A 20,742-nucleotide genomic window follows, 5' to 3' on the forward strand; every position below is an offset into this window, starting at 1 on the left:
TACATTTTCTATCCAAATTTTTATTTATTGCTTAATAGTCGCAGATGACCATGTCAACACAGTTAGATACAAAGTGGCTAATGATCCCACATTATCTCCCAACACGGAGGCATCCTAAGGGCTGCAAAATAAAAGCATGTGTGGTCTCCTGAGATGGTAAAATACACTGTAGATTGCATATTTCTCTACAGTTTGTGTAGCCTATCATCTTTTCAGCTTATTTCATCTTAAAAAGCAGATGTGGAATGGTTATGTCAGAGGTTGAGGTTGACCAGCAGAGGTTGAGTACTATGTCCTGTTAAAGTTAAACTCACTTCTGAATTTTCACATTTACGTATCTTTTGTGAAAAAGTTCAAATGAAACAATTTTTTTTTTGCATCCTGAAAGTTTATGTGCAATAGAAGCTTTTAAAAAAATCTGTGAGCATGTATTTCAGTTATATGTAATAAAGCTCTTTGCTACAATAATTCTAGATTAACATCCCTTTATAGATACAGGGCAAGAGGCTTATAATCGCCATAATATAATACACTATACACATCAATCAGCTTCATATATCAAAACTATTGAGCTTTCAGTGTCCTCCAAAAAGACGCTTGCATTTTCCGAGGCCAGCAGGAGGCAGTCTTGTTTAGCAGGAGATGATGAGGGCATCAAGAGACTGCTGACTGTGTGTCTTTTCCAAAGGTCTACCAGAAGACAGAATCTCACAAGCAGTAAGTTCATGATAGAGGGCATTGAGCACCTCCAGAATATGGGCCTTGCCTGTGTTAAAAACAGAACAGATGTGATATTTCTGAGGAAGTCACATGACAGGCCATTCAGTTTATTTCCATTTAACTCCCTCCCACAAGTAACTGTAAATTTTCATGGTTTCATGTCACAAGAGTTGTATTGATTTCATTGGGTGTGTGAGGTCTACTAACCGTGCTGCGGGTCGCTGCAAGACTCCAGAGTGCTGAGCAAGATTTTCCCGAGAGACCTCCGTGAGACGTTCTGAAATCAGCAGAGAGCCAGATGACAGAATCAGGTGCTTAACAGCCACTTTCATGAGAAAACTGCATCTTGTAACTGCAAAGCTTTCACATATGTTTGACAAGGGATAGTGCAAACACAAAAGAATGTATAAAAACCTCAACAGCACAAAGCTGCCTTTTATTTTGAAAACATTCCCAAGTTAATGTCCATGTGGAGAATTTGCCTGTAGCAAGGAAAATGCTTTCTGTTTGTTTTCCTATTTGATATCTGACCAGAACAAATTAATTCCAGTGCGCCATCAGTGGATATCTCTCAACTATCAACCCTGCAAATGATTTTCATTACTTTGAAATTCAGTTCACATGATGGATTGAATGCTTGTTTGCAAGATTTTCCTGCCTTAAAATGAATTAAAAATATTTGAATATCCTTACAAAGTCAAAACGTCCTTTCTAAATTTATCTCAACAATTAAAAAACCAAAACCTTGTGACTAACCAGGTCTCTGAGCTGCTGGAGAAGCTGCAGGATGTCCACGAGCTTCTCCTCCACCAGAGACAGACGGACCCTCTCTGTCTCCAGCATCTGCAGCTCCATCTGAAGCAGCTCAGTCTCCTCAGCCTTCTGCTGCAGCTCCTGCATCAGGGAGTCCTTCATCTGGAAGACATGGCACAAGAACCAGTTACTCCTGGCATCAGAATCAAGAATCACATTGTGAGTTCATCTTAGAAGAACATCTGGTCTTTGAAGACATCCTTAAATATAAGGACTTTCATTAACACTGATTTGGTATTAAAGCATTTTCAATGGCAAGACAACGAATGGAAAAATTGCAGTTAAAATTATTATATATTACAAGTAATGAATGAACATGTCACCCAGTACAACAATGAGGCTAACTAACAACTTTTTATTTTAGGTCTGTAGACCTCCAGTGCTTTTGATCCACAAGATGTGAGACCACTTCTTTGTTGGTTTTGTACTTAATTAATTATGTCCAAAACTAACAAAGAACTAAGGTTAATTATGGAGTTCCACAGGGTTCAGTGCTAGGACCAATTCTGTTTACATTATACGTGCTTCCCTTAGGCAGCATCATTAGAAGACATAGCATACATTTACACTGCTTTGCTGATGACACCCAGCTCTATCTGTGCATGAAGCCAGATAACACACACCAATTAGTTAAACTGCAGGAATGTCTTAAAGACATAAAGACCTGGATGGCCGCTAAATTTCTGCTTCTTAATTCAGATCAAACTGAGGTTATTGTACTCGGCCCTGAAAAGCTTAGAAATATGGTATCTAAGCAGATTCTTACTCTGGATGGCATTACCTTGGCCTCCAGTAACGCTGTGAGGAACCTTGGAGTCGTTTTTGACCAGGACATGTCCTTCAATGCACATATTAAACAAATATGTAAGACTGCTTTCTTCCATTTGCGCAACATCTCTAAAATTAGAAATATCCTGTCTCAGAGTGACGCTGAAAAAACTAGTTCATGCATTTATTACTTCCAGGCTGGACTACTGTAATTCATTATTATCAGGGTGTCCAAAAAACTCACTGAAAAGCCTTCAGCTAATCCAAAATGCTGCAGCAAGAGTCCTGACAGGGACTAGAAAGAGAGAGCATATTTCTCCTGTATTGGCTTCCCTTCATTGGCTTCCTGTTAAATTGAATTAAAAATCTTGCTCCTCACATACAAGGTCTTGAATAATCAGGTCCAATAATGACCTTATAGTACCATTTCACCCCATTACAGCACTTTACAGTATTTAAAAGTAGAATGGGAGGCAGAGCATTCAGTTTTCTATGGAACCAGCTTTCAGTTTGGATTCAGGAGACAGACACTATCTCTACTTTCAAGATTAGGCTTTAGCATTTCTTCTTCAGCCACCTTTCTCACTCACTATGTGCTAATACACTTCTCTGCATTGGATCATACTTGCTATTAATCTCTGGCTCTCTTCCACAGCATGTCTTTATCCTACAACTGTAACTGTAAATACATTAAAATTCAACCCATTTTTGTAGGTTTCTGTAAGAAATGTTAGTCCCTGCAGTGCACCTTTACGTCATGGTGTATTGAAGGACAAAGGTCTCACCCCACACATCCTGCTCATAAACAAAGCCTCGCTGTCAGGACTTTGTTTGGTTTGAACTTTTCCTCTCTGAGTGCTGAGATGTTCTGGGAACACATTACATCACGGTTCCCCTTCTGCCTGTCTTCCTGTGTTGTGAAAATACCACTCGACTGTGACGAGAGGGCTTTAAATTCATTATATTTTTTTAAGTGTCATGGAGCAACAAAGAGGGGAGTGTTTCTGTGGTCGGCTCCAGTGGCAAACAGCTGCAAACACACCCACACCCAGAAAGAGGGAGGCGTGTCTGTGTGTGGGACGGCCTGGTGGTTTGGTTAGGTGGAACAAATTTCCCACGTGTGGGACTAATAAAGGTTATCTTATCTTAAGTTGAAGGATTGTAGCATTAGCTGTGGTTTAGCCTATGAAGACCTCCACTTTCAGAAGAACCTTTAGCAGTCATCTCTAATCTAGTTTCACACCGTGCAGAGCCACAAAAAGGCTTGGGATTGAAGGCAAGCAGAACAATATCAATAACAGAACCTTTCATAGAAATAGATCCAACAGAGGGCAGGTGGCACCACAGAAACCCACCCTAGGGTGAGGAATGACAGAGTTGGGTTGTACCTGGTCCATGTTTATCTCAGCCTGGCTTTCCTTCAGCTCCAGCTGCTTATGCAACCTGGTCACTCTCTCAAGGAGCTCCAACACAGCACTGCAGCTCTCTTCGCTTCTCGAGCTCCCGAAATTAGACATTAACTTTTTGAATGCCTTGTCCTCGCACCTTATTAAGGAACATATAATAGAAGATGGAAAGTCAGTCAGACCGACCCACAAACTGTATACAAGAGACGGACATGGACACTGTGACATCACCTTTTGGATTGTGGACCTTTTTTTTTTTTTAGCATTGCCATGATTGAATAAGGTTGGATTTTCCTGAAAACTCCAGAGGAGCATTTACTGTCAATTACAATATAACTATGATGTTGTTTTAACTGTCTGTTTAATTTAAATAGAACCAAACAGAAAATCATTCATTCATGATGAATAGAAAGTAGTGACTAGCAATGTTTACTGAGGTAACAGATTAAGACTTCCATAATCTAACTTATTCCTGCAATCAGATATATGATATATTTTATGATAACATGAACATGCAATACCTTTCCCCACAGCAGGATAGCCTGGCTAAGATCCTCTTCACCTCATCCACTTGTCTCTGTTGATCTCCAGTCCACTTGTCATCTTCTTCGTCAGAGGCTGCCTGGCCCTCCACTGACCGAAACAGCTGCTCCTCCACTGGACAATACATACAGTACATAATTGTTATCATCATCATCATCATCACCAACTGTTATTGCGATCATTGCAAAGGGTATTAGCCAGAGGTCTTCATTAACAAAAATTAATTGTACAGTGCCCCCCCCACTCTTAGCAAGTACCTGCCAGCAGTAGACTGTGAGGGTTCTCTCTCTAATATTGCAGAGTTAAGCTTCCAGTATAAATATATATGTTAGTTGGTGCTACAGGTACAAGTGAATTAAAATGTGGTGTAGTTTGTTGCCTTAAAACAACATAGGCGTGTATAAGCATATTTAATGAATATGATGACCACTTCAAAATGGGGTAAGTATTACCTTACCTGCAAGCTCAGTATTTATTTTGCTTAGACTTGCATTGAAGCTCATACATGAGTGGCTAGTATCAGAAAAAACATTCTGTACTTTAATATTCAATATTGTCTTACTCTTGTCTGGAGTCGTTACAGCACATCCTGTCGGGGAACAGCGGTCGTGCTGGGTATCCAGGCAGCATCTCTGTCCTGGCCTGCTGCTGACACTCAGCTGCTGCTCTGCACTGGTGCTGCCTGGGAGTTGTAGTTTCGACACTTCTGACCTGAAAGAAAGCGCTGCGAGTTCAGCATTTTTTTTTGCAAATATAGTCACATGTGCTGCTGCATGTAAGCTGACAGTGGCCAAAGGGGCTAAAACCGCTCGTCACATTTGCACAGATGAGAAAAGTTCCGTCCAAACCAATTGCCAACATCAAAGAGAACATATCATGTAACACAAGGGAGTGTGTATTACGCCACATCTACAACCGCCATGATAATTTTATGGAGGCCTGTGATGCTGTACGCCAAATCTGGGTGGGGTAATTGAAGCCAGACATTGTATCTTTAAGGCATTTTTACAGTAAAGTGGGTCAGTGGTAGAGAGCCACTCTAAGTGTGCAGGAGTTAGCAGGAGTTTGCAAGCTGTGAGGTAAAGCATGCAAGACTTTTAAGTGCAACGTTTCTTTTGATCTGCAGAGGAGAAGATGTGTAAGACCTTTAGTGTATATTTCACATATTTCCTCATGTCATGATCACATTCAAACATTCCCTCCTGAAAAAAAAAAAGACTGAGGCTGAGTTTGGGCGGATCAATCGTTCTGTAATGGTTTGAATTTTCTAGGCTTCTTCTGCTGTCTGCTCTTTTGTGTTGGGGGAAATCCGATAGGGGGCCTTCATAAATCACAGAATAAGTGTTTCCAGATGATGATGTCTTGCCCAAGAAAAAAAAAGCAGAGAGAAAATCTCGGAAAGTGTTTCAGCAGCCTAACTCTCTGAAAAAACAATTAATTTTTTTAAGAGTCACAGAGAACTCATGCTTATATCCTGTTGGCACAAGGCAAACCCTGCTGTAAGATGACATTATGCTCTGCATCTGTGGATTACTCTAGCTTTGTGCAACACTGGAGAGAAACCACTGAAGTCACTTGTTAACTTTAGCAAGATTTCAGGCAATCAATCAGAGAGTCGTGTTTAAGTTATAGAGGGCGCCACGTTGGAAGAAAGAAGGAGCAGCTGTAGTCACACCAGCACAGACAAGAACACACACAAAATTCAACTGGTTGCTGTGGAGACACTCGGACTCTTAAGCAAAACGGTGGAAGGCTTTTTCAAATACAGGCTTCATGTGACTGATTGCACTTTAATTGGCAACGGTTAAAGGGAGGCTAACAGTAGGCCACAGCCGCAGGATCAGGACTTTGATGTTAATATAGTCAGCTAGCAGGCTGCATCCACAAACTACCCATATAACATGCACCGACATCAATATCTCCTATTTAAGTAACTAAGTAACATAGTGATACTGATACTAGTGGAAGTAAGGCTTAACAGGCAGCTAGCTGCAACTGCTTGTGAGGACATTTGTCAATAAAAAGGAGACACCCTACACTCTATCTGAATTGAGTTACTAAAAAAAAAATATATATATATATATATATATATATATATATATATATATATATATATATATATATATATATATATATATATATATATATATATATATATATATATAAATAAATTAGGGGTGCAACGATACACAAAATTCACGGTTCGGTTCGATACTTTGGTGTCACGGTTTGATATTTTTTCGATACAAAAAAAATGTTCATGCCTTTTTAATTTGTCATTTATTAAAATTATAAATATATATTTTAACTCAAAAGTACAGTTTTTAAATTTATTGTTGCTGAAACAAAAGTAATTAAAAAAATAAATATATCTCAGGGCTCTCAAAATTTCAAAATCCCTGGTAGCCCTTCGGGCAGGGGCTCTTCAGTTTTTGGTAGCCCAAAATAAATTTAAGTAGCCCGAATAAAAAAGAGAGCAATTTTTTGATTGATGTTTTGTTTCCTTTATAATATTATACATTAAAGTATAATATTGTAAAGGAAACAAAACATTAATCAAAAAATTGTTGAAAAACAAATTACAACATTGTATAAAAATTACAATCATCAACTCAAATACTTGGTTCTAATTGAACAGAAATTTCTATGAACTGAAAGATATTGCAGACTGAGCAATAATGCATTTCTTGCATTTCTCATGGGTTCTAATGGGGGCTTTCTTAAAATGACTGGTCCCAGTAACAAAGGCGCTTGTCGACTCAGAAATCGAGAGAAAACCAACAACACACCCGGCAGAACATTATGTTATTTACACGGGTGCACATAAGTGGTCCGCATGTGCGCATTCGCTGTCAAAATAAAAGACGCACCAGATAAGAAGTTGCAGCGCGCGTTTGCGTCCATATAAAAAGCACTGTTTTTGTCCACTAGAGTGGAATTTTCACAGCACATTCTGCACCACATCTCTGTGCGTTCATCATTTGTTTGAAGCCAGCTCACCTCCTGCAACCACTTTTCCGAGAATACGCGCTTCTTTTGTGGTTCGGACTCCTACTGACATTTCTTTGGAGGTGGAGGAACACCAAAGTAATTGCTTAAAGGAGCTTCTTCGACATCTTTAAGAGTTCTAAACAAATGTCTGTCCTCCTCCAGAAAAATCTTATGTACGCAAACACGTGTTGCAACTTATCTTGTGCGCGTTTTTTATTTTGACAGCGAATGCGCACCTGCGGACCACTTATGTGCAGCCCTGGTTATTTAGCTCGTCATATTGCAGCCACAGAAATTATTTTGTCCATGAAACCATAAAGCTGCACTTTCTTTTTGCCTTATAGTCTGATTTGTCATAACTTTTCCGTTTTGTGGTAAGCTTTTCTTTGGCTGTCACTTCTTCACCCTGACCTGTCTTATTTGGCTCAGCAGAACTGAAATATATATCCTGCTGCTTTTACACGCGCACTCACATAAGCTCAGCGATTCTCTGCGCGATCAACCTCTCATATGTTTAAGCTGCGGGAGATTTCACTTGTCATGTTTGCAGTGTAAGCTAACGATTGATAAGACGATGTCAGAGGAATTGGTGCACAAATTATCGTCACTCACCAATCAGTGCTGTCGCTCTCTATAAAACAGTTCGCACGATTGCAAAGTGAAAGCAAAAAACAAGCGCAAATTCAAACGCGATTTCAATATGTCACATATTGACAGTGGCTCATCGATGCCAATGACATAATTAGCCAGCTACATTTCCGAAAGAATGCAAAAGCATTGACATATATTTTTCCTTCCTACAATAGCCCGACGGGCAGGGCAGAGATAGATTTTGGTAGCCTGACTGGAAAAATCGCTAGCCCCGGGACGTCGGGCTAGCGATTTTGCGAGCCCTGTATCTGATTGAGGAATCACTCATCTTTGGAAAAGAGAGTTTATTACAGAGAAATGTCTCTTTCCAAAATAAAAGCTATACTATACGCTTCTTCTGGGCTATATTCTCAGCAGCATATTGTAGCGGGTCAGGGCAGTTATGTTTTGTTTATGTTGCCATAGTGACGGGTGACGCCCTCTCGCTGCGACGGTGTGTCCTTCCGGGGTCAGAGGGCGCCCTGTGTGTTGTTGTTGTTGCTGTGCGGTTGCCGCGCTGAGCAGTTAGCTAGCGGCAGTGTTCTTCTGCAGATGTCAATAAACGGCTGTGCTCCCTGGCTAGCTCACGGGAAGCAAGACCAAACGACACCTCCGTCTCCTCCTTGTCTGAGCTCGCCACATTGGTGTCAGAAGTGGGATGATGGTGGCACCCCATGTTCTGACCCGAGTGACTTTTCCCCCGCCGGTCGTGACCGGCCGGTGCTCCGTAAGAAGGCACCTGGACATTTGCAGGACTTTGTGTGGGTTAATGGGGTCGTCGGGGACGACTGACCCCTTAGGTGGGGGCTATGTAGCGGGTCAGGGCTGTTCGGGGTTCTGTTTGTACAGTTATGTTTTGTTTATGTTGCCATAGTGACGGGTGACGCCCTCTCGCTGCGACGGTGTGTCCTTCCGGGGTCAGAGGGCGCCCTGTGTGGCGTTGTTGTTGTTGCTGTGCTGAGCAGTTAGCTAGCGGCAGTGTTCTTCTGCAGATGTCAATAAACGGCTGTGCTCCCTGGCTAGCTCACGGGAAGCAAGACCAAACGACACCTCCGTCTCCACCTTGTCTGAGCTCGCCACAATATTAAACATATCAGGTCCCCATAAGGAGAATCATGTGCTAACGGCTGTCTAAATGACTCGGCTAAAGTTAGTAGCATGCTTGTTGTTTTTGTCTTTCCACTAGAATGATGTCGGCGTAAATGTGCAGTCATATTCGTTGTGTTCCCACTAGTGCTGTCAGCGTTAATCTCGTTGAAATGACGTTAACGCCACAACACGGCAATCTCCTTTAACGAGCTACCCCTGATCGCCCCGTGCGTGGAGCTAGACGGCCAACACGTTAACGAGCTAACTGCGCTAACACTAGTTCCCACCCATGTAATTGAGCATTGCGTGGCACATCCAACATACATGCTTATACTTTAGTCCATGACGCGCTTACCTTCAGGGTCATACCTCACATGAAAACCAAAATAATTCCAAACGCCAGATCTGAATGAGGGTGGGGGAGGTTCAGTTTGCCATGTTGCAAGGAGAGCTTAACTTCTGTCTCGCTGGCTTGCCCTGCGCTCTTCCTTCTGACGATGCTGTCTGTGTTGAGCGCTCAGTGGATCTGCGCTCAACAGTGCAGCCTAGGCGGAGTAGTCGAACGCAGATTCACTGAGCGCTCAACACAGACAGCATCGTCAGAAGGAAAGTTGATCAAATAAATTACAAATTTTGTATTGTTCGATACATATGCGTACCGAACCGAAAGCACTGTATCGAACGGTTCAATATCGATATGAGTATCGTTGCACCCCTAATATATATATATATATATATATACACATATACACACACACACACACACACACACATATACATACACACACACACACACACACACACACACACACACACACACATACATACATATATATATACACACACACATACATACATACATAAATAAATAATAGTACTGCCATAGTAGCTTCATTTTCAACTCTGGAGGTTACTGCCTTGTTTCCCAATATTGAGGTTGTCTGCTGTGTCCTGACTGTTCGCCTGTCCCTCTTCTCTGTTTCCCCAACTTTTGTTTACTTCACTTAGTTTGCATCTGCATCTACGTGTGCCTTTTCAGGCGATTTATTCTGTTTAAAGAAAGCTTCCATCACATGTTTTGACAGTGTTTGGTGGTGGCAGTGCTGAATGTGGGAATTCCAACTGGATGAGTAGAGACACCTGAAAGGAGTCCAGGCAGACGTCCCAGATAGTGGTTAGTCTGTGGGATGCAGCAGACATAGTCAAAATTTGATCAGCAATTATTCTTGTCAATCGGCCAGCATGGATGTGTCTGACCTGCCAAAATGAAAAATAACTATTAATGTGTTTTGTTGAGAGGCAGAGAAGGAAAAAAAAGATGCTGCAGATTTTATTATACAGCACTGTGCGAAGGTTTTGAGGCATTTTTTTTTTTTATTTCTTCAGACTTTATTGGGATTTTTTTCTTAAGCAGTACTTCCCCAGACTTTCTGAAGCTGTTTCATTGTTTTTCTTTTGACACCGTTTTTCACTCATTTCAGTCAATTGCTCTGAAAATGGTGAGGTACAATGTTGTTGTTTTTTTACTTCTGTTTTGTTAAGCCACTTAACACTGATCTGTCCATCATTAAAACATAAAAAGGTAACAAAGTCAAAGGATGAATCAGTGTTGTATCTAAGAAAACTGTTAATAGCCTGTCACAAAACACATCATTTGTTTCCATTTCTTTAGGTGAATCAATAAAACATGCCAAAGACAACACAGTTAGACAGAAATAACATGGTTTGGACCAACAAGGAGATTCTCAAAGAGCTATTAGTTGAAAATTTGGAATCTCTCAATATGGTGTGCACCGTCCTTATAAGAATCCAGTGTGGATAACAGTAGAAGGCCAAGAAGAAGAATCAGCACTAAAAAACAAACAAACAAAAACTATCTACAGTAGATGAACAATATCCAAAAGTCTTGTCTGTAAGAAGTAGCTACAAACACCTGATATAGGAACCGAGAGACACATTTGGCCCTTTGGTTGATCCATCTACTGTTCACTGAAGCCTCACTGTGGTCTCAGTGACAGTTAAGCAACAAAGAGAAGAGCTGAGGTATACAAAACTGCACAAGGACTGGACTGAAAATAAGCTGTAACCAATTTTATAGCGTAATGAACTCATATTTGAAATTTTTGGTTCAAATCATCGTCATCAGTATGTCTGGAGGAGGTCAGGAGAGAGTGTCTACAGGCATCTATAAAGCTAGCAATAGAGTTCAGGCTGTATTGATGAATAAAGGTGGTCATACCAAATACTGATGTATTTTGCTAGTAAAAATTTTCCTAGTAAAATAAAAAACAATAAGTGGTAACGTGCTCAAGATGTGTGAACAGTATTGCATGTGGGGAAATTCCAGTGTTTGAAAAAATAATTTCACCTCATATATTTATTTCATCTTAAGAAATATTATTGGGCTGGCAGTCATTTGCAGAGATGGTCAGTAACAATTTCAAAAAGCATTACTGTTGTTTACTATAACTAAACGAATCTACAGTATGTTCTTGGCAGTGAAAAGGCTGACCATTTACTACTGCACCGGTACCCAACAGCAGGAAGCAAATGTCCAAACTGACAGTGCATGGCACCTACATTCATGTCAAACCAAGACACCTCTCCCACTTGCTGTTCAAAATGTAGGTTTATAAGAGGCAGCGAGTCAAATGAAAGTTGGCTTAAATGGAGTGGAAAGTGGTGTGTTGCAGACAGAGGATGAATTGAGGGCCTGTACCAAGGCCCAGTAAAACACAATAAGGATTAATTTGAACTATCAATCACACAAAGCTGCTCTAGAAGGACAAAAATCTGGGGCACATGTCCCCTTTAATAGCTTTTTTGTCACTTCATAAGAAAAAAGGAGAAAACAGAAACAAACTGAGGTCGTGGGTATGGTATAAATCAGCTGGAGAATCAAGGCAGAATTTAGTCATGTACATCTGCTGGAAACTTAAAACAGACTTTATCATTTTGGAGGAAGTACTCTACAAGCGGGACCGATAGAGAGGCTGATCAATTTCTCCTTCTCACTCTCTTTTACCAGATTCATGTATCAAAAAGCACTTTCTGGTTGATCTCTAGCCAAAATGAAATTTAGACCTGGAACGAGCTCATAATGTTAATGTGGGAAATTCAATAAAGTACATGTATGTGCCAGGAGCAACAAATGCATTTATAGAGCTACATGTATTATTGATTTGATATTGACAGTGAAAAATGCTCTTTTGTTGGAATATAATATACCCTAATTATCATTGATCCCTAAAGACACACACACACACACACAAAGAGTTTTACTGTGCTATGTCATGACTTTTGTAATTAATAGCATCCTGCACTGTATTAGCAAAAGCTGAAAGCCATTCTTTCGGCTGGTGGGAGGTAGTCCAGCTGCTTGTTGTTAGAGCCAGGACACCCAGAGTCCTCCCTGTGTTTATTACAGCATGGCGCTGAAGTGAACTTTTCATCAACATAACCTCCCCTCCCCCATCATCGTCGACCTGCCTCCACTCCCACGAGAGCAGTTTCCCTTTTTCAGGTGTCATCAGTCAATGACAGTCCGCTTTCCCTGCAGGTTAAAACTGAGGGCACACTGTAAACCTGAGCTTGCACTTGAAGTTTGTCAGTTGTCGATGCCCTGCAGCTTGACAGGGAAAGGCGAGGGGGCTTTGTTTACATAGCTGACGGTTATTAATCAAGTCCTCTTGGGCTGCCCAACAATGTGCTGGTTTCTGGGATACAAATAAAGCACTTCTAGGGATCAGATTATTGTTTTGCTCTAGCTGAGAACTTAATCCAAAAACTAATGGCTGTAACATTTACAGAGGGTGGTTAAACTTTCCTTAGCAAGCAAAGTGCAAAGAAACCTCTAAAGTCAAACAAACGACGGTATTAAAAGCAGAGGGAAGTTTTAAAGGGAGAGAAGTCCAGTGAGGGTGGGTGGCGCACGCCTATAAGATATTTTGTGTGCCATGTTTTTCTGCTGATGTCAGCATACCTCCAAACCAGAGAGAACAGGGCAGCACTTCAGCGTGAAAATGAGTCCACTTGGCAGTGTGGGGCTTTGAAGGCTGCTCAAGAACTACAGCGAGATAGCAACAGCAGAATGCCACAGGTCCCAGACATCCCCAAGTGTGTTTTCCACATTATTTAAAGGGTAGGAAAGCCATGGCAGCACCTGCTCCCCACAATGTTGCAGCTCTAGAGCTGAGGCAGATAAATGGTATGCTAGACCCTCCTCTTCTTTCTGCTCTCAGGCACCATACAGAGAGCATGAAAGGGCCAGGAGATTATGCCTCCCTTGGGGCCTGGCTTCAGATGGCCTGAGGTTAGAAGAAGCCAGCAAATGAAAGTGAGTGAGTTTTAAACTTGCACATGTAGTACGCATGTGCTTGGTATGCTTGCTAGAAATCCCTGGACTTTATAAAGTGAGACACCTGGATCTACATGACTATTAAAGGTCAAGAAGTTTTGAATAAAAAGCAGCCAAAGTTCACTTTTAATGACTTATTTGCACTCTCTGCTTCATGTCTTTTCTCTGGGACTCGAAACTAATGAACACATCTGTCCCTCTCACTTTCGTCCCTTGCAAAAGTGTCCGTCATTTCATGAACAAACAGCTGAGTGTTTGCTTCTTCCTCCAGATGGTAAGCTTTCCTCCCCCCCTCATCTCATTTTGTTCCTCTCGCTGTGCTTCCCATTGTCTAGTATGTCTGGCCCACAGAGCTCTACACACTGCAGTGACTGATTTAAGCTCAGTTTGACTCCTGGAACTAAAGAGCACGAACTGAACCAAAAGTAACAAATTTATATCCTTGCAGCTGCACCAAGACTTCTCCAGAGATGTGCTTGATCAAGTCCTCCTGAGGGTGTGGTTCCCACTTGAATCTCAGCCTCTGCTCTGTTCTCGCATTCAATCCAAAGTAATGGCAGACATGTTATGCAACAACACCCACGTAACGATGAGCACATTGGACCTCTGCTGGGATACTGATGGAAAGTTGAGAAGGGATTTTTCTAGAAAAGAAACTTGTATATCACTGAATGCTAAAAAAAGAACACATGAAGGAAAAGTTATAAGAAAGCCTAATAAAGGAAAAGGCTACTTTTTCTGAAATGCGTATTGGCTTCGTTACCATGGATAATATTAGAAAGACTGGTATTTGCTCTCATGACCATTCACTGCATAAATGGTAAGTGGCCTGCATTTGTATAGCACTTTTCTAGTCCATAGGACCCCAAAGCGCTTTACACTACATTCAGTCATTCACCCATTCACACACACACTGGCAATGGCAAGCTACATTGTAGCCACAGCTGCCCTGGGGCGCACTGACAGAGGCGAGGCTGCCGGACACAGGCGCCACCGGGCCCTCTGACCACCACCAGTAGGCAAACTGGTTAGTATCTTGCCCAAGGATATTTGGCATGCAGCCAGGATGCAGCCTGGGATCGAACCACCGACCTTCTGATTAGTGGCTGACCTGCTCTGCCACCTGAGCTACAGCCACCCCAAGTACCCAAGAGATAACTAAGCTCAGCATACCATGCAAAACAAAATGTAACGTATTGGCTAATATGTTGCTGTGTTTCCCACAGATTGTTAGCATTAAACAGCTAGCGGTAAGCTTACGACATTGTTGATGTTTATTGTACTAATATATGTTTATTGTATTAAAATAGTATCTATATTATAATATTAAAACAAAATAATGTTTTTTTAGATATTTCCCTCTGTGTACACTGGTTACCCTTTGCTAAGCTAACTTGCACTTGGTTTCATGCCATTGTTCTAAAGCTAGACAGTAACTTTAATATAATCACAAGTATTTTTGAGAGCAGCAATTTTTTTAATGGCTTTTGGTAGAAAACTGAAAGAAAACAGATTTCTTTGGTAATTGTCATCACTGATAATAACAAGCAGCTATTTCTGGTTTGATTTTACCACACTTATAATAAGGTCCATTATAAACGTAGTGGTTTTGAAAGAGATGCCATCAAGCATGCCCTATTGGTTTTAAATCTATAACTGGCCAGTGACTATTCATTAGTATATTTCTACCATTTTCTAGGAAAAAAACAATCACAGTCATTGTAAAACCCAACAACAACCCCCCCCCAAAAAAACAAAACTGACATGACAAAAAAAAAAAAAAAAAAATTGTTAAACTACTGAAAAAGTGTATTTATTTTAGCTCATTTCTCTATTAAGGACTTCCTCCAGAACGCTGCCTAAAGGAATGGCAGCAAATTCTGATAAAAGTAAATAAACACAGGTGTAATTAGTATGTAAAAAGAATGTGCAGAGTCAATCAAGGATGAAGAATTGATGAATTAGTGGAACAATTTATTATTACTTATTATCTTTGACTGTGGAAAGCTGGTAGTCTTAGTTGGTTAAACGTTTTTTTTTTTTTAAAATTGGTGGATTAATGCTTAGAAGGATGTGCGTTTTACATTTTCTCAGGTAAATTTCCTGCTTATTATACAAAATATGGCTGATCAACCCTTTCAGCTGATCAGACTGTAAACCCATCTTACTATGAGAAGTTTCTCATAGTAAAATCTCCTCAAATATCCTTATCTTTATAAGCTTTCTTCAAACTCAAAGCAGTCTAAAAAAAATCAGTTGTTGCCCTGTCAAGTTAAGGTGAACACTATAAGGATTCATCATCATAAGGATGTGTGATTATCTGGTTCTAAATTGCTTCTGCTGTACCTTTCCTACGGCTCTGTAGCAGAATCTCTGAAAATCCAGCAGCGTCAGAGATAATCTTATTACTTGTCACAGCATTTTAGAAATAAGCCGTGGGGATAAAGTTATAGTCAATCATTTCAAAGACCTATTTTGCCTGTCAAAACATATCATCTGTGATATTTCAGACAGCAAATTGAAAGAATCATGATTTTATTTTAAAGAAACATCATTTTGATGAAAGACATAAAAGAGCACCAGAAAGTTCTCACATGTTTCTTCTTACTGTGTCCTTGGATATATTGTGAGCGAGCAAGCTTTGAGGCTTTCGTTGAGAATAGGGGCTTGGTTGCTAAGTTCCATAGGTTGGGGGTGCCTATGTGCTATTGCTCATGTGGGAGCAGAGTGAAAGAAGTGAACAAAGATTGATGAGAACGGTCAGTCTGTTCAGGCTCCTACTCAATGGAACTCTCTCTCGCCTTTGTGTTATTGAATTATTCGCCATTAGGGCATCAATGGAGGGGCAGTGAAAAGCCTTTGAAACACAGTGTGCATATATTAGCAGTGTTTAGGGTTAAAAAAGGAAGGGCACCTTGGCTGCTAAAAGTGATTTTACCTATATATGCAGGTAGGAGTGAAGACTTTAATCATACAGCTCTGGTTGTCCATGACGCTATAATAGCAGCATTATGTAGACATTACAAGCATTTAGAGACATCTGCCAGACCTGCAGACTTGATTACATGGTTGCAGTGGGGACAACAGACCCAGAGATAAACATTAAACCAAAGGCTTTGTACTTTAAAAGTGCAATTACACCCTTACTTCCACCAAAATGAATAGTTCCCAACAGTAGTGGAGCTCAGGCAAGACTGACCTGCCACACACGAAGCCTCATTCAATAAACTCAAACACAACAAGACTGAAAATTGGAATAGTAAGGCCACATCAAGCCTTTATAAATAGCATGGGAGAGCTTTCCAGGCATGAAGCCAGAGGTAAATAGAGTCATTTCAACCTACTGTAGGAGGAATTATAATTCGTTATGGTTGATTCTCGCCACAAAGGCCTTTCTAATGCAATAACGTGCCAAAACAAGCCCTTGCTTCTCATGACACTTGCTATGCTGGGGGTTTAACAGCTGGTTGAACCTAGCAGAAAGGCTTATGTCTAGTCTACGCGCTCTCTCTATAAACATGTAGTGTCATCACCCCACATCTTTATGTAAAGGTACAAAGATACACTGAGTCATTTCTAGTTAAAAAAACCAAGAGAATTTGACCAGCTGTTAAATCTTGACCATCCAGCTCAGAACAACAATGCATTAAATGACATGCATTTTTGTTTTGGCAGATTTTCTGGAAATATATTTATGTTTGTATGATAATCATCAGTTTACCCTCCACAATAAATCTAATAAACTTGTACCAATTGGTGACGCCAACCATGGTGAAACTGCTTCTCCAATCTCCTGGTGGATGTGCTTGCCAGCTTGTGAGCTATGCTACTAATTTTCTTCATCACTAATGTCATTTCAAAAAGATGGGTAAAAAAAAAACTTCTGTAACTCGAATACATTGTGTGTTTTCTTTTGTTTTGTTTTTTAAACAGTGGACTGCCATTAAAGAAAACTTTTCCAAATAAATGACACAGACTACAAACACAACTGAGTTTTTTTTCTTTCCATCTATTAAGAATCTGTGAAGGTTTTGTATGTGATGGAACCACAATGAGCAAAACTGCATTGTGCAGGTAAATCTAATGAGGGGTATGCATGAATGCAGTTAGCCATTGTAGAAGCAAACTCAGACCTTATGTTTTTGCTTCCCCTGTTCTAATGACTGCCAAGAAATGAAGCAATGACAAAGAAACAGGCCACCAAGAAAATGTAAATGCAGGATATGAGAAATTAAAGATGCGGCAAATGTTTTATAAAGGAATAAATGTCATTAAGATGTTTTTTTACAGACTGAAGACTGCGTTCTGGTAAAAAATAGAACTAGTGTTTGGGAATAACAGTACGTCAGAAAGTAAGTTAACTGTTCCAAGCAACTGCTATCACTACAATAAGTAGTTAATATAAAACCAATAGTAGTTCAGTCAACATGGTGCAGGATCGAGTCTTGACAAAATTCTATACTCCAACCCAAACATTAAAATACTGCTGTTTGCTCAGACTTAAATGCTACATGTGAAGCTGAGAGTTTTCACCTGTAGTAGAGGAGCTCTGATTCCAGCTGAAGGATGTGTCTCTGCAGTGCTGATACATGATTTGCCTTTGCCTCCAGTTCCTTCACTTTACCCAGCCCGCTGAGCAGCGCCTGTCGGGCCTCCTCCACCTTCCTTCTCATGGCCACCTGCTCCCTCTTCAGTGCCCTGTTGCAGTCCTCCAACGCAGCCACAGTCTCTTTAGAGCTCCACAGTTCCTGCTCCAGTCTCTGATTACAACGCATGGCTTCCTCCACCTGCCGATCTTGCGAGCTACGCAGCAGCTCTATTTCGTGGATTATGTTCTGTAAGCTTTTCAGGTTGGTGTTGGCCATTTTTTTCTGCATGGCTTGCTTCTGGTGAGCGACAAAACAGCCTTCGTCTGCTTTGTGTTTGGAGTGGCTTTTCCACAGTCCGACCTGAATCGAAACAAATGAAATAACTGAGATATTCCCATAACTTACTAAAACATGACTAAGCAGGTCTTGCATTTGTAGGAAACCATAAAGAAGTGTTGTTTTAATAGATTGCGAAAATGAATAACTCCTTTGGGCTGCGAGGCTGTGAAAAACATCTCTTGGTGTTAAGGTGTCAGCAATCATATATCTAAAACCAACTTGCTCTTGTGCTGTATGTGCTATCAGAATATGAAATATGTGGGTTTTGGAAATTGTTGTTCCAAGTCTCCCCAATCCCTGTACCAATAAACAAACATTTTAACTGGCACATATCAAAATAAAAACCAGGAATGTAATGTTTCTCTTGAAAACTAGTATCAGGATTACATCTCATCGTGATTTGTTGACAGCTGTTTATGAGTTTCTCACCCTTTATAAAGGGTTGCTAAGCTTGAATTCATTTCTTAATGAATAAATGAGATGTGAAATTGTATAAGCTATAGGTTGCCAAGTTGGTCTCTTTTCCCCTGTGGCAGAGTGTTCCCCATCCCTGACTGATTTTTTTGAAGGAGGTCTCTTCCTGTTAAACAGTTGTTTAAACCTCTGGTTATGGATCGTCTGATCATTGCAGTTCTCTCTTTAATGTTGTAGGGTCTTTACAATTTAAACAGTGACAACTGTTGCTGTGAAGTGGTACTCTATAAATATAAATGAATTTATTTTAAACTTGACTAGCTTTTTAACTTCGTCTAGCAGACATTTTAGTTTAATGCTAATGTATTTTGCTTTTCATTAAAACCTTATGAATGCTTACAACTGCAGAGGAGCTGCTTGAACCTGTTAGGAGGTCCAGATTGAACCCCTCCTATGACCATCTGAATATGAACCCTTTCTCCAGCCCTGCCAAGTCCTCATAAGCCCTGTGCAAACAAGCCTGTAAAGCTGAAACAACATGTGTCTTAGCTGGTGCTAATTCATAAAGTCTGACAATGGACCCATCCACAACACCGGCCAGGAAACAAACTCACAATTTAGGACTCAGTCGACATTTACTGGTCACTGTTCCTAATGAATGAAATTGTCCAAAGTATCGAAGGGGGCTGAGTCTGTGGCTTTTGGGGGGTTTTCTGGGGAGTGAGACCACAGGAGACATGTTCATATTTCCTGCAGGAGAAACCAGAAAAATGGGATCTGCTTTCTTGTCAGTAATTAGTTGTTAGAAATTATGTATTAACAATTTCAAAGTCACGAATAACTACTTCCTAGCGTTGGTCCCCTCAGTAAAGCTTGGGCCCCAGCAGCACTCCTGTTCTTTTACAAAAGGCCTATGGACGCATATTGCATATTTTTATGGGCTTGGAAGATCCAAGTGAAAGATATTACATCCTAAAAATTACACTATATGGACAGACAGAGTATTTAAAATCCCGCTTCTCACCTGCAGAGCCAAACAGCGGGCATCACTGCTCTGAAGTGCGGCTCGCATGTCCTCGATCAACTCCCTCAAACTCGCATTCTCATCCTCCAGTTTGGCTATTCGATCCTCCGCTTCCTCCAGGGCCACGATCTCCTCGTAGCACTCCCGGGTGCAGGAGCCAAGCCTGCAGCCGGAGGCGTGCCGCCCCTCCGGGAGAGGAGAGGGGCCGCTGCTCGCTCCCACAGACAACAGCTTCTCTCGGCGCTTCAGCGGGCTCCTCAAGCGGATCTGAGTCTCTATGTGCTCGCTGTCCATCCCGACCAGCAGCCGGCCGTTCTCATACTGGCAGCCAGCCTTAGTGCTGAAATACCCGCACAGTTTGGCGTGGAACTGTCTGAAAGTGAGTTCGCTGGGCAAATTGTCTAAAACGTCGACGCATTCTGTGTCCTCCGAGTCTTTGTCCAGTCCCAAAACTTCACACAGGATGTTAAACTCCTCCACGGGGATTTTGCCTGCACCTTGATAGTCCATGTGGTGGAAAATCTCCTGCAGATACTGATCCAACCCGGTGGCCAAAACAATAATCTCGTTCTCCACTCCCCGGTCCAGTCCGTAATGGTAAGCCAGGGTGCTGACTATCCATTGTGTCCTGCGCGCTGGTCGGCTGTATGGATCAACGGAGTCTATCGCATCCATCATTTCTACTGAGCAAAGTCATATTTCCTCGAACTGAACTGGAGTTGCTGTGTTTCTCCTCGCAGCATCCCGTGTGCGTTTCGTTTCTCGCTCTGCGCGAAAACCTGGAGCACAGTGGCGCAGCTCGAAACGAGGCGTGTGTTGAGCCCGAGCAGATTTGAATTTAGCACTGCCCCCAAAATCCACAACAAGGGGTCCCAAACAGCGCTCAGCAATGCAGCTCCAACACTCCGCGTATTATAACGGCCTCCAACTGCCGTGCGTCTGACTGTAATTGGCACCAGGTGTGTAAACTTTTCTCATTCACTTGGGTTAGACTTTGTTAAGATGTAAGGCGCCCCAGAGACTTACAGCCCGTGCTGCATAATGTCTTTTATTTTAAGC

At 41.3% G+C, this 20,742-nt stretch overlaps 2 protein-coding genes across 3 annotated transcripts in view; one reads left to right on the forward strand and one right to left on the reverse strand.

Moving 5' to 3' along the window:
* On the reverse strand, nucleotides 1-20,591 carry efcc1 (EF-hand and coiled-coil domain containing 1). Its single transcript, XM_082533574.1, has 8 exons — nucleotides 19,684-20,591; nucleotides 17,851-18,266; nucleotides 4,813-4,961; nucleotides 4,229-4,364; nucleotides 3,690-3,846; nucleotides 1,477-1,635; nucleotides 928-997; nucleotides 1-766 (listed from the first exon to the last, which is right to left on the reverse strand). Exons 1-8 carry the CDS (start codon nucleotides 20,359-20,361, stop codon nucleotides 633-635), a joined length of 1,899 nt encoding a protein of 632 aa, XP_082389700.1. The 5' UTR covers nucleotides 20,362-20,591; the 3' UTR covers nucleotides 1-632.
* Nucleotides 20,553-20,742, forward strand: part of cfap92 (cilia and flagella associated protein 92 (putative)) — a gene marked incomplete at its 3' end in the record, with an annotated part of 17,605 nt that continues 17,415 nt past the window's right edge. Inside the window, exon 1 of one of the 2 annotated variants that reach the window (XM_082533552.1) lies at nucleotides 20,553-20,642. The remainder of the gene's footprint in view (nucleotides 20,643-20,742) is intronic. The other variant, XM_082533554.1, reaches the window with a different exon arrangement.

This window comes from Aulonocara stuartgranti, assembly GCF_965226115.1.
Source record: "Aulonocara stuartgranti genome assembly, chromosome: 5".
In the NCBI taxonomy this organism is placed as follows: domain Eukaryota; kingdom Metazoa; phylum Chordata; class Actinopteri; order Cichliformes; family Cichlidae; genus Aulonocara; species Aulonocara stuartgranti.

Coding starts and splice junctions, on each gene's coding strand:
- efcc1 (XM_082533574.1), bottom strand. CDS start 20,361: ATGATGGATGCGATAGACTCCGTTGATCCATACAGCCGACCAGCGCGC. Junction 3,847..4,228: donor CTATCCTGCTGTGGGGAAAG/GTATTGCATGTT, acceptor TTCCTTAATAAG/GTGCGAGGACAAGGCATTCA. Junction 1,636..3,689: donor CTGAGATAAACATGGACCAG/GTACAACCCAAC, acceptor CATGTCTTCCAG/ATGAAGGACTCCCTGATGCA.